The following is a 12,524-nucleotide window of genomic DNA, read 5'->3' on the forward strand; positions in this document are numbered from 1 at the left end:
CCCTTCTGATAATTCTTCATTTCACATCTGCCTCCGTCAGTGAAAATGTGCTCCTTAAATCTTTTGTCTGCACGTTTTATGTCTTCATCTCTTCCCCTTCTCATCAAAAGGTTCTCATCATTGGCTGCCCCAAACTACTGATCATGTCATACACCTTCTTAAAAATCACAGCTTGGTAGGTTTTTCTCTCCTGTCTAGAATTTGTCTCTGCTATTAAGTAAACCTGATCCTCACATTGTGTACATTCTCTTTTTTTGAGAAAGTAGTAAGTGATGGATTGTTAGGAAAAAACATTTTTTCTCACCTGCAAACATATTTTAACAATATGCCTCTCCCCGCACCAGGTGTAGTCAGAGTTACTGGACCATGTGAGGTGGGAGCGTGAAAAAGAGATGCATGCCTTTTGGTTGTTGCCAAAAAGCAGCTCTTTGCTATCCCACGTATACTAGTTGTCTGCGATACATGGAGGATCATAGGCATGAGACATTTTAATCTCTTTAACTCAAACACTGAATTTCCTTCTATTTTTCTTTAAACTTCCTTGTGAGAAGAACCAATGGTATAGAGAACCGATCTGAAGCTGTTTCTGAAATGACTGTGTTGAATGTCTGCCTAAAATACAATTCTTAGCTTTCTTCCTTTCATATCTCATCGTTAATCATTTTTTTGCAAATCCCTGCAGAGTTTGTCTTGCCACATACTCACTGACTGTGCTAACAGATTCCAAGACAGGAACGTTTACCTGCCGGCAAAGGCAGGTTCTGGCACATGTACTTACAGCTGTTCACAGCTTAAAAAGAGGGTAGATAGAAGCAGAGAGCTGTATGCAACATTGTCAACTTTCTCAAAATTACTGTTTTTGCAAATTAGAGGGAATGTGAGTTGGTGAAGGTTTTACAGTATGAGAAATGCAGATTGGTGCCCAGGTTTCTATATTGAAAAATATTAGAAATAAGGTCATGTAAGGGTTCAATTTTAAAAGGAGTTAAATGAGTAAGATTCAGGACAGCTTTCTCATTTTTATCTGCAAATCTGAGCTGAACTTGAAAGATCTGGATTCCTGTTCAGCTGCAAGCTTCTTTATTGATATTGAGGCATCTAATTTAATTTCTCAATATGCCTTATTTCCTCATGATATAATATTTCAGTAGAGTGTTATGAAGAAAATAAATGAAAGATGATGAAGTACTCGCATACTTCAGTAACTGGGAGCAATATAAGTCCTTGAAAAATGCATGAGATTGGATGTGCTGTTTACTTTTGGAAATCTCTCAAGTATTGTCTCTGTTTCCTTAGAAATGTAAATAGCTTTAAAAATCTGGAGTTTACTTATTTCTCAATCCAGAACTGTAACGATAATCAGTGCACATCAGTGTGTGAAATACCCAAGGAAGAAAAATAAAATGGATTTTCTTTCAGCATGATTAAAAATTGTGTGGAAGGAAAGGATCAGTTAGGACACCAAGCCCTGACGAGCCAAGGACAAGTCACTGGGTATATTTTTACAGTGCTTTTAACCTGTTATCTGCTGGGTAGCTCCTAGCAAGGTGTGCTAAGGCTGACAACTATTACTAAGAGTCAGACTTCTAACTGACGAGATGATGCGTACAAGCAGTGAAAGGCAAAGCCTGTTTGCAGGACACTGTCAGGACCAAATAGACTAAACCTGCCTGAGGCTTCAGAGAGACCAAGTACCTGTTGAATGTTTGCCATGTCAGCTGCAGTTCCATGGTGATTCATATTAAAACAGGAGGTGCAGAGCCCTTCAGAAAACTTTCCCATAGGCTACATGGAAAATCCCTACTTACGAAAAATGCCAAGCCTAGTAGAAACATAGAGGAATGAGTAGATGGATGTCACAGCAGAGCACAAGATGAACCGTTTTATGCTGTTCGTGTGTGTAAAACATTTGGAGAATGTAAGCTTATATTTATATTTTGATAGCATTATTTCTGCTGTTAATTTTATAAATAATATATTCCAGTTGCAGTGACCACCCATGGCTTCCAGTTGGAAAGTTTTGATCCTATTGTGCAAGTGTTCAAAAATGTTCTAGGTCAAACTAGAAAACAAGGAGCTCTCTTTTGTGCCTTGCTAATGGACACTATCAACAGGATTTTGGCTTTTTTGATCTTACGGGTATTTTTCAGTTCAGATCAGTTCTCAGAGTCTTGAGATATATTGCTCTGCTAGGGTAAGTCATGTAGCCACTAGTTTGGAGAGCTGCTGTTGGAGAGGCATTGTTTTTAAAGCAGCTCATTCTTGTAGCAAATGATCAGGTCATGTGGAAAGAGGTATTGCAGCCCTGGTGATCATCTGCCCAAAATGGCTGCACACCTTCAAGGAAGAGGCTATTTCACAGAACTCAGACTAGTTGGGGTTGGAAGGGACCTCTGGAGATCATCTGGTGCAACCCCCTGCTCAAGCAGGGTCACCTAGAGCAGGCTGCTCAGGACCATGTCCAGTTGGGTTTTGACTGTCTCCAAGGATGGAGACTCCACAACCTGTCTGAGCAACCTGTTCAGTGTTCAAGCACCCTCACAGTGAGGTGGTTTTCTTATGTTCAGCTGGAATTTCCTGTGTTTCCATTTGTGCCCGTTGCCGCTCGTCCTGTCACTGAGCACCACGGGGAAGAGTCTGGCCCCGTTCTCTTGAGACCCTCCCATCAGATATTTATACACACTGATCAGATCCCCCCTGAGCCTTCTCTTCTCCAGGCTGAACAGTCCCAGCTCTCTCAGCCTCTCCTCGTATGATCCAGCCCCTGCAGCATCTGGTATTTCTGATTGTTCTAACAGTTTGCTCAGTTTTCAAAAGGAAGAAGTGTATGGGCAACTTGTGCAGTAGTTAGGTATGTACATTAGGTTACCTTCCTGGACAGTATTGGCTGCTAACCGTAACTGAGAGCCAAGGATTCCCACCGGCCTCTGACACCTCCGCTTTAAATTGTCTCATATTAAACGCTAAGATCTGTGTCTACTGTCTAGATATAATGGGCAGCCCACCACCACCACCAAATCAAGCTGACTGAAATAGTTGTGGAGTGCTTTTTCACTCCTCTGTAATGCATTCAGCTTTAATAACTGATAAAAACTGGAAGATTCTGCTGACATGGTTTCTGATAGGATTTTTAACAGAAAATTTTCAGCAGTTATTTAAAATCTTTGCAAAATCACTATGAACTTCTTGGTATTGCCATCATGAAAGGACTTCAGCCTTTTCAGCAGTCTGACTGACATTAGGCTGTGGGGAAGATTTCAACTAAGATTAGAAATACTGTAAGAAAAAAAGAGATTAACGAGGCTGTAAGCACCTCTGATCCCTGGCACCGGGGCAGCCGGGGCAGTTCAGGCACAGGAGCGCTTGCCAACAGAAAGGTGTTCCCCGCAGCCAGTTTTTGCACTATTTCTCTGAGCGTGGGTTCATAAATAATGAGCTATTAATGATAATTACAGTGTGCATAAACTTCTCTTTAGGCAGTACTAAGGAAGTTATGAAAGTCAGCTCAGTGTACCTGAAATTGCATGTTTACTGTGTCAGTCATGAAAGAGTATTTGCCCTTAAGGTCTCTCATAGTGTGAAAACACTTAAAGAAATTCAGAAATTTGCTGGGATTTACACTCCAAAATGTTATATGTAACATGAAACTTTGTACAAGTGTGTTATTTGAGACACAGAAAGAACAGATTTTTCTGCAAGAATTTGTCTATAGATCTTTCTGTAAGATTTTTCTGTAAGAATTTTTGTACTGCCTTAACTTGACTACTGTTACTTTTTATGATTATGGTAGGCTAGTAAATACTAGAAGTATCACAAAAGCAACTTTTTCACATCCTTTGGTCTGTTTTTTTATCAGAGGCACAGTGAATCATGAGATTTGTTTAATTACTTGAGATAGTGGTGAAAGGCAAGGGGAAGGTTACCTTGGAAGAGGCTGTCTGGAGTGCGGTGAAAGGGCCTGCCCAGGCTGCCGGCAGCGGGCCTGGCTTCGCCAGACCCTTTCCTCGCAGCCGGGGGTGTGAGAGCCTTGGGGAAGGGTGAGCCCGCAGCTGCAGGAGCTAGAAGCGATGGGCTGTTGTGCCTGCCCTTGCGAGGACAGGCGCCTTGTAAAACAAAAGCTGCTATGGCTGCATTGGGTGTGGGTCTGGATCCTGCAGACGTACGGTAGTCCTGATCCGGAGGAATTATCTCAGAGAATTTGGTCACCGCTGGGTCATGGTTCTTGTGGATTCCTCTCTGTCCAGTTAACTTTGTGTGATGTTACCCACGGGAACGGTTATTATCATGCTCTGAGGTCCAGGCTTCATCTGACTTCCTGAAGACTTTATGTTACGCAGCTGGAGATGCTTGATTTCCAGAATTAAGAAACTCAAACACATCCAAAGATTATAGTGCAGAATACCTTTCGTTGCCCTTGGAAATAGGAAGAGTACAAAATGTCAGTATCTCTACAGTCCCCCCTACAGGCCTGAATTATAAACACACCACCTTATAATTAAGCCTCATTCTTAATAAAATTCTCCTCCTCTTTAATTGGTAATATCAGGTTTCCTGTCTTTCTGTGACTGTCAGCTTCTATTGCTGCTAAAGGAGTTGAACACAGAGACAAAACGGCTTACATACTCATTAAAAGCAGGCAAAAACAGTCCACTAGGTTTAGACTTAATCTGGATTTGCTGACTTCATACGGAATTACCTCAAAACCTTCAGAGAGCATTACATAAAATAAGTACTTATTCTCTTTCTCTTTCCTGTTCCTCATCTTTATCCTTTTTAATGTCAGTCTATTATTTTGTTTTATTGCTCCATCTGGTATTACAGTGTTACTCTTGTGAAAAATGTATCCATTTTATTACTGTATTTTTGCTTTAAAATGTCAGTTTACTTATGAGTTTTGTCAGAAAAATTTTTCTTCCATTACTTTTTAGCAGCACATTTTCCATGTGGAAAATGTAACTGTGAAACTCATTTTAAGTTGCATCCTTATGTAGTTGTCTGTGAATCAATGATTTGATTTCTCGGCAGGTAAATATGATAGCTAAACTCCTGTGAAATGGTGCTGTCATGGGCCAAAATAGCAGCAACCAGGATTTTATAATATTCTGAAAAATGTATATTGCTTCTGCAGGTGATTGGTAGGTTCCTTAGCTGTAGAGACAAGAGATCAGATCCTGTGGGAGAGGAAGGAAATACGCACTTGGGAGGAAAGTGGCATCAGGTTTCTCGACAGGCTGTTGTGTCAGTGGAGGCAGAGGAAAGAGCATGTAAAGATTTTCTTTTCCAGCAGAATTATTTACAGACTTTTAAATTGTTCCTTTGTTGGCCTAACCATTTTCCAGGGCCTAGACTTCAATTTAATTTTGAGTTTCTATCACAAATCCAATTGTATATTTTCTGTATTTGCCGCTAGAGGATGCTGTACGAACTGACGTACCGCATCATCAACTTTAAAAAAAGCTTATTGTTTGGTAGCAAAGTAAAACATTCACATGCCTGGGAACTGCCTATGTAGACTATGTTTCTACCTGATTTCGGCTCGCTCCATCTTGCTTTGATGGGCTTTGATATTGCAATGGGCAAATGGTGTATCCTGCCTTAAAAACACCAGCCAGCAAAGCCAAAGGAAAGCCAAAGGTGGGTCTGCTCGGCTGAGCTGTGGAGGCAGCCTCAGTTTAATTCATTGCCGTTAAAATGACCTGCAGGACCTGAGGGGCGGCACACCCGAGCTGAGGTTTCTCTTCTTTCCCACTTCAGAAGCGCAGCAGAGCGGAGGCAGGCGACTCCGTAAGGTTCCTGACAGCCAGCCAGGCAGCGGGCGGCATCCTGCTGGACTCAGAAGCATTCTTTCTTCTTAATCTGCAGTCAAATCGGTATTTTATCCCAAAGCACATTATAGTTAGGTAGCGTTGAGGTTTTGACCTTTTTTTGAGGTAGTCAGAACTGGTCAATCTGAGAAGCGGAATATAGCATAAGGTAGAACATGAGCCTGTATGAGCTTGTACAGTGGCATAAGAGCGCTTTTGTTACTCAGGGGAGAGGCATTTTTGCTTTGTCTTTCCAAATCCCTTTTATTTTCTTGGGAAAGAGTTCCTCTCATTCATCTTTTTTTTTCTTTTTTTAATATATATATTGACAGCTTGATGCCTTTCTAAATGGTAAATTGTTATCTGAAAATATGAAATTTTAGCTAACCTGAGTCTGTTTGCAAACCAAAATGCAAGTGCAATGGTGCAATGTTGTTTGACAGAACAGAAAATGTTAGTGACTGGTGTTCTGTTCAGGAGCAGCGAGGGCTTGTGCGACCCGCCCTTCTTTGTCCCTCGAATCATTCCCCTGATATGTGGTAGAGCCTGTTCAACTGCTTTCTCATCACACTGCAAAGGAAAGGCTGACAGCCAGATGTGTAAGTTTTGAACAAGAGTTATTTCACCGATTCTTCTGCTGTCTAGCCCACATTATACTAAGTATATTATATGAAGTGGAACAGTTTCAGTAAGAAAGGTTGAACCTTTCCTCTCCCCTCCCTCCCCATATCCAGAATACGGCACAACCATGGAGCCAGAACACTGTCTGTACCTAGATCTCCCAACATGTCAGGAGGGATAATCCTTACAACTGAACTTCGTGTTAGAAGGAGAACTTCTTCTCATACTGACTTGTTTCGTGGCTCTGATCCTTTGCTTTTATTGAACAAGACTAGACAGTCCTCATCTGAAGTGCGAGAGAAGGCTGCCTGCAGATTACTGAATTTTTGTTGCCCCAAAGGCAAATGTTTTCAGTTTCCCAAAAGTTTCGTGAAATTTCGATTTTAATTATCCTAAATGATTCTTTCAGTTCAGCTGCGGACCTGGAGAATCAGCCCCTTGCCGTGTACACTATGAAAAAGGGTTTCTCTCATCCTTTTTTTTCCCCATAGGTGTCACTCTTGTGTTCAGTATGAATGTATTTCTTCTACTCCAATAGTTTTTCTAGATATCATCTGATTTAAGTTAGGACAACTTTCTTTGGGGCCATATTAGATAATATACACAACTTTAATTTCTGTGTGAATGTCTCTCATTTGTTCCACCAAGATTTGAATACTCATAAAATTAATAATAAACCAGATAGATTATTGGACACATATGTTTCTTTGCATTGCAGAAAAGTAAAGTTTTATTAGAGATATTGTTATCAGCAGAACGTAGATCACCAATTTTGATGCAGATTAATGAACTACAGTGGTTGCATATGAAGAATAACACAAAAAGGAAGAAGTAGATAGTTTTAGGAGAGTCGTAGAGAGCGTTCATCTTAGCTTCATGAATAACGTTGGTAGAGCAATCCGTGCGTTACGCAGGCAAACAGTGAATGTGCTGTGTGTATTATCACCTTGTACACTGGGTTGCTCAGATAGCGGTATGTAGATCAGAGAACACCAGTGTCGTTGCTTGTATCCTAACACACTCTTGACTGACCTGTGAAGAGAAACGGGAAACCATTACTCTGTTTGATGGGGAAATCATGTGTCTCCTGCAGCACAGATGTTTCAGATACATCCATGTACATGTCCATCTGTATTAGCAAGGAGGTGGGGAAGAAGCTTAGCCTGTTTCTGTAAGTGCAGCTAAGACACCCTGAACTTAAGAGGTTTGACACTGTACCTGTTGCAATGACAAATAGGGAAACCGTAAAACAGGGAGTAATAGTAATAGGCTAACAGAGATGAAGCACAAAATGGGAAAGCCATAGGGAGAGGATAAATTAAGATCCTCTTTGGAAGGTGTTTCTCACCTGTCTTGTCCCCATACTGAGAGTAGGAAGTAGAAGAATAGGAATGGGAGGATCCTCCCCCTCCTTGGACAGCCCCTTGAGACACCCTGTGAAAGGGAAGAGATTTTAATAACAACATTAACAAACAGACACACTGCAACATACTATGGGTGGGTGTAATAGCTGGACTTTTTCTGAAACTTGGAAATAATTCTTTTCATTTTAAGATTTCCTTCCTTTCCAGCTATATTTTCTTACAAAGCTGTAAAAGCAGAAATAACAAAGGACTATAAAATACTTCTCTTCAATTCCCACTGTGACTGTTACATCTGTTGAAAGAAGGAAGTACATACAGTATGGTTTTGCTTGATGATTCCCCTCATGAGAATTATTGTGTGTCATCAGGCCAAACTGTAAAAGCACGTCAGTAACTCTATGCTTTACTTTTTCCTCTATGTTTGATCTGTTTATTAAACTTATAAAATACGCATTTCAATGCAAATACTGTGAAAAATGAATTGTGTTCATATTTCAACCACAGACTAGTAGAACATTGTAGTCTGTTTTCTGCAAGTCTTTATAGAGATAAGACTGTGATGAAATTAAGCCCTGATTTACAAACAGACTACGTACACAATGTCTTGCTGTCCCTCCTGCAGCAGTGCCCGGTACTGAGCAATCTCCTGTTCCAGGCGGGTCTTGATGCCCAGGAGCATCTTGTACTCTTGGTTCTGACTCTCCATCTCACACCGGATGCTGGCCAGCTCCTCCTCTACAGAGTTAATCTGGCCTTGGATTTGTTGCAGCAGGCAGCCGTAGCGAGATTCAGTTTCTGCCAAGGAGTTCTCCAGAGAGTTTTTCTGAAAGTGGAAATGCAGGAGTTTAGGACCAGAGCACTACCTCTCCCTGCGCAAGGAGGGAGTTTCCCATTCAGAGGAGGAAAGGGCCCTCAATGATCCTGCCCCACGTACCGTGCTGAGCTGTGCCTGCAGTTCGATCTCCAGGTTCTGCATTTCGCGTCTCAGTTCGGTGAGCTGGTGGCTGCTTGTCTGGATGTCCTGACTGCTGGAGGTGACCTGCTGATTGACTTCTTCAATCTGCCAGAGTCAAATACCAAACACACCCTCTGAGTGAGGAGACCCCCTCACGGAGCAGATCTGCTGGCTGAGTACTAAGGTAACCACAGTGCCTCTGCTTCTAATTCCCTCTTGCTGGAAGACAGCCTAGATGAATTGCTCCTCAGATCCTGACTTGCTACCCACCTTTGTACATCAGACCTGGCCTGGCCTGCTCCCTCTCTGCCACTGCCTTCCCCAACACCTTTTTCCTCGCAGTTCCCCGAGCTGCACAGGGGCAGGCTGGTGTTCCACCCAGCAGCCTCTTCTGATCACTGGCTGCCAAAGGACTCCTGTTCAGGTGAGCCGCCTCCCCAGTATTGCGTGCCTGGTACCGGAGTCTCTGTGTTTTTCCACAGAGGGAGACTGCACTCTGTGCATTGCTGCATACCTTGACTTCATACCACTGTTCCACCTCTCTGCGGTTCCTCTCAATGATCTGCTCGTATTCGTTTCTCAGGTCATTTAGCGTCTTTGTCAGATCTTCGCCAGGAGCAGCGTTGACCTCCACGCTCACGTCGCCACCGGTTTGGGACTGCAGCTGCCTCATCTCCTGCAGAGAGCGTGAAGAGAGGAGCAAAGAATACAGGTCACTTCTTCAACTAGGGAGAGCGGGACAAGCAGTGCGGAGGTACAACGGAGTAACATTCACATGGCATAAGTCTGGATTGACTTGGGAATCCTGAAAGGTCAGAAGAATATTTCTTGAAGATACTACTTATCATTGGCTCTTACCTCCTCGTGGTTTCTCTTAAGAGCCATCAGCTCATCCTTCAGGGACTCTAGCTCGGATTCCAGAGAAGACCTAACTAGAGTCAGGTCATCCAGGAGATTTCTCAAGCCATTAATGTCAGCCTCCACACTTTGACGAATGACCAGTTCATTCTCATACCTGTACCACACAGAAGAGAGACAGAGAAACGGGGAGATGAGCTGACAACTGTTGTCAGTAGCCCTCACCCTTCCTATGTCTGTATGCCAGTAGAAGAAGGTGGGGGCTCGGTCGCACCGCTGGAGGCAGTGCCTCGTCTCCTGACTTCCGTGAGCAGGACATGGAAGACATGCAAGGTTCACAGGGAGGCACTCACTTCATTCGGAAGTCATCAGCGGTCATCTTGCTGTTGTCGATGTCCAGCAGCAGTTTGTTGTTGTCCACAGTGGCAGAAATGATCTGCAAAAGAGTAAGTTGGAGTGGATTTTCCTTGTGCCCAGTGCATCCAGAAGAGGAAGAAAGGAGATACAAAGCTTTGGTAGGGCTTTCTTGCAGGTCTTGGGAGTTCTTTCCTGCAGCGATGCAGGGACCGCATGAGAGGGTTACTCTCCAAAAAGTACTTTCCGAGGAAACTCAGGTTATCACAGAGTCACCTCCAAAAGACCTAGTCTAAGCTCTTGTTGCTCAAGTTGGAGACGGTTCCCCAGGTGTGGCTGGGGAACGTATTCTGCCCTTTCTCTGTTAACTTGCCTCGTCTTGGTCTGTTTACTGTAATTTCTTGGTACCAAGGCAAGGTTTTGTGAGGGAAGGCCTTGGTGCTTCCAGCTGCTATACGTAGGAGTGTGCGGAGACAAAGGGAATTTAGATCTTGCAGTCCAGGTGCTGTGGCTTTGCACGCCATCCAGCTGAACTGGATTGGAGTGGAGGGAAAGACTGGAAACCGCACATCCCTGAACTGGAGCCACCAGTGCAACGTGGGATTTCAGTCACATGCACCAGCATGTTTGGGCCTAGGCTGGGGGATTGCTCCTCAGTCCCCTGCGCTGTGGCCCCAGAGCACTTCCCTTTCCCTTGTGGACTGGTGTGCGGGCTCGCTTACCCCAGAGGTGGGAGACATGGCTCCACCAGTTTCTGCCAGTGATGCCACCCGCAAGGGCCGTCCACTAGCACCCTCCACCCTCTTAGAGCCACTGCCAAGGGGAAGAAGGAAGTCCTTGCAAATGAGAATTGTGTGGAAGAGATGGAGCCAGGTCAGTCAGGGCTCTCTTACCTGATTCTGGAGTTGTTCAATGGTCTGGTAGTAGGAGGTGTAGTCCTTTGAAACGCTGGGAGCTTGTTTCCTGTACCACTCCCGAATGTAGTGCTCGAGCTGAGCATTTTCTTCCTCCAGTCTTCGCACCTTGTCCAGGTAAGAAGCCAGGCGTTCGTTCAGGTTCTGCATGGTGACCTTCTCATTGCCGCTCAGAATGACATCCCCCCCAGCACCAAAGCCTGCTCCCAGGCCAGCACCAAAGCCTGCTCCCAGGCCACCACCAAAGCCACCGGCAAGGCTGCCAGCACACACGGGCCCTCCATAGCTAATGCTGCATGCTCCCCCACCGTAGCTTCCACCGCCTATCACAGAGGAGGCATATCGCCTGGCGGAGACAGAGGAGCTCCTGCTGCTACCGCCACTGCAGAGGCCTGCACCTCCACCACTTCTGTAAGAAGTACTAGACGTTCTCTTGATGCTGCAGCTCATGGTGAAAGCAGTAAGGTGTCCAACCCCAACCCCAAAGCCCGCTGCACAGCTAGAAACAGAAAATCAGACTGCAGCCTTTCTGTCTTCGCTGCTCACTATTTATACCTTGTTGGGTGGGTGTCACCTGTAAGGCAGTCCAGCTTCCCATGAAGTTTGCCAGCCTTAGTGCTCATGCCAAAAGTGATGTGCTAAGGGGAATTTCTTTTGGGATTTGGGACAACCCTCCCCATAGGTATTGTGTTTGCACGCTGATTCACACAAAGCATGCATTATAATTTTATGTGGGTGGCTGTGTGTTAGATTTTTTTTTCAGATAGCATGTTGCTGGCTACTCAGTGGGTGAGACTCATTTTTATGCTTCGCCCTTGATCCATGTAGTCATTTTTTGTCCTGAAAAGTGATGATTAAAGCACCAGCTAGTTACTCTGCCTCCTTTTGTTTCTGAGTTTGAGAAATATGAACTCATGCACCCTATATGTGAATGTTGTTTCTTCGTGCCTCGGAACAGCCAGCCTCTGGTATTGGAAACATGGTCTCTTAAGGATTTAGGTCCTATACTAGTGAGAAAGCTAATCGTGGGTATTGTCTTTCGTGATGCTTAATCATAAATCTTCATAGAGTAATCTGAGCAAGCAATAGTATTTCTCTTTACAAAAAGTTCTGGTAGTATCACTTTTAGGAAACCGTTGTACATCTTGCATGAAGTGATGGATATGCAAAGATGTCATCGTTTGAAGTCATGGGGGTTTTTGGATTTTTGTGTAGAATTCTGGTCGCTCAAAGATTATTTTATATTGAAATAGATGTGTAGAACCTACACGGCAACACTGAATCTCTCTTGTGAGAGGAGAGGTTGAAGTGGTTTTCAGATTATTGGTTTATGGCTGGGATTTCAAGCTCATATAGCAAAGACTCAGCTATGATGACCCTTTAGCTCCCCTTCCGCTCTGTCTTCTGTCTCTCTAACACTGCAGAGGTCCTGTGGCACAATTGCAGCACTCTGTAAGAGGACATGATGTGATGAACCTTTGTTTGGAAGTGTAATGTTGCCTTTAAATAACTCTTGGAAAACATAAATTTTAAATCTAGAAAACAAGTGACTTCTTTATGTGAGAGTTACACTTTGATGGGAATTCTCCTCTTTGGAAGTTAAAAATTACTATTATTTCATTTATTTGTCAATTTTTTGATTTTGTAATTTTAC

The 12,524-nt window shown here is 43.6% G+C and overlaps 1 protein-coding gene across 1 annotated transcript; it reads right to left on the minus strand.

Moving 5' to 3' along the window:
• Window positions 1–7,147: 7,147 nt before the first annotated feature.
• Window positions 7,148–11,528, minus strand: LOC104152433 (keratin, type I cytoskeletal 15). Its single transcript, XM_009687756.2, has 8 exons — window positions 10,850–11,528; window positions 9,956–10,038; window positions 9,603–9,759; window positions 9,259–9,420; window positions 8,724–8,849; window positions 8,386–8,612; window positions 7,774–7,859; window positions 7,148–7,457 (listed from the first exon to the last, which is right to left on the minus strand). The coding sequence occupies exons 1-8, from the start codon at window positions 11,318–11,320 to the stop codon at window positions 7,438–7,440; spliced, it is 1,332 nt and encodes a 443-aa protein (XP_009686051.2). The 5' UTR covers window positions 11,321–11,528; the 3' UTR covers window positions 7,148–7,437.
• Between the last annotated feature and the right edge of the window lie 996 nt (window positions 11,529–12,524).

This window comes from Struthio camelus, chromosome 25, assembly GCF_040807025.1.
Source record: "Struthio camelus isolate bStrCam1 chromosome 25, bStrCam1.hap1, whole genome shotgun sequence".
NCBI lineage: Eukaryota > Metazoa > Chordata > Aves > Struthioniformes > Struthionidae > Struthio > Struthio camelus.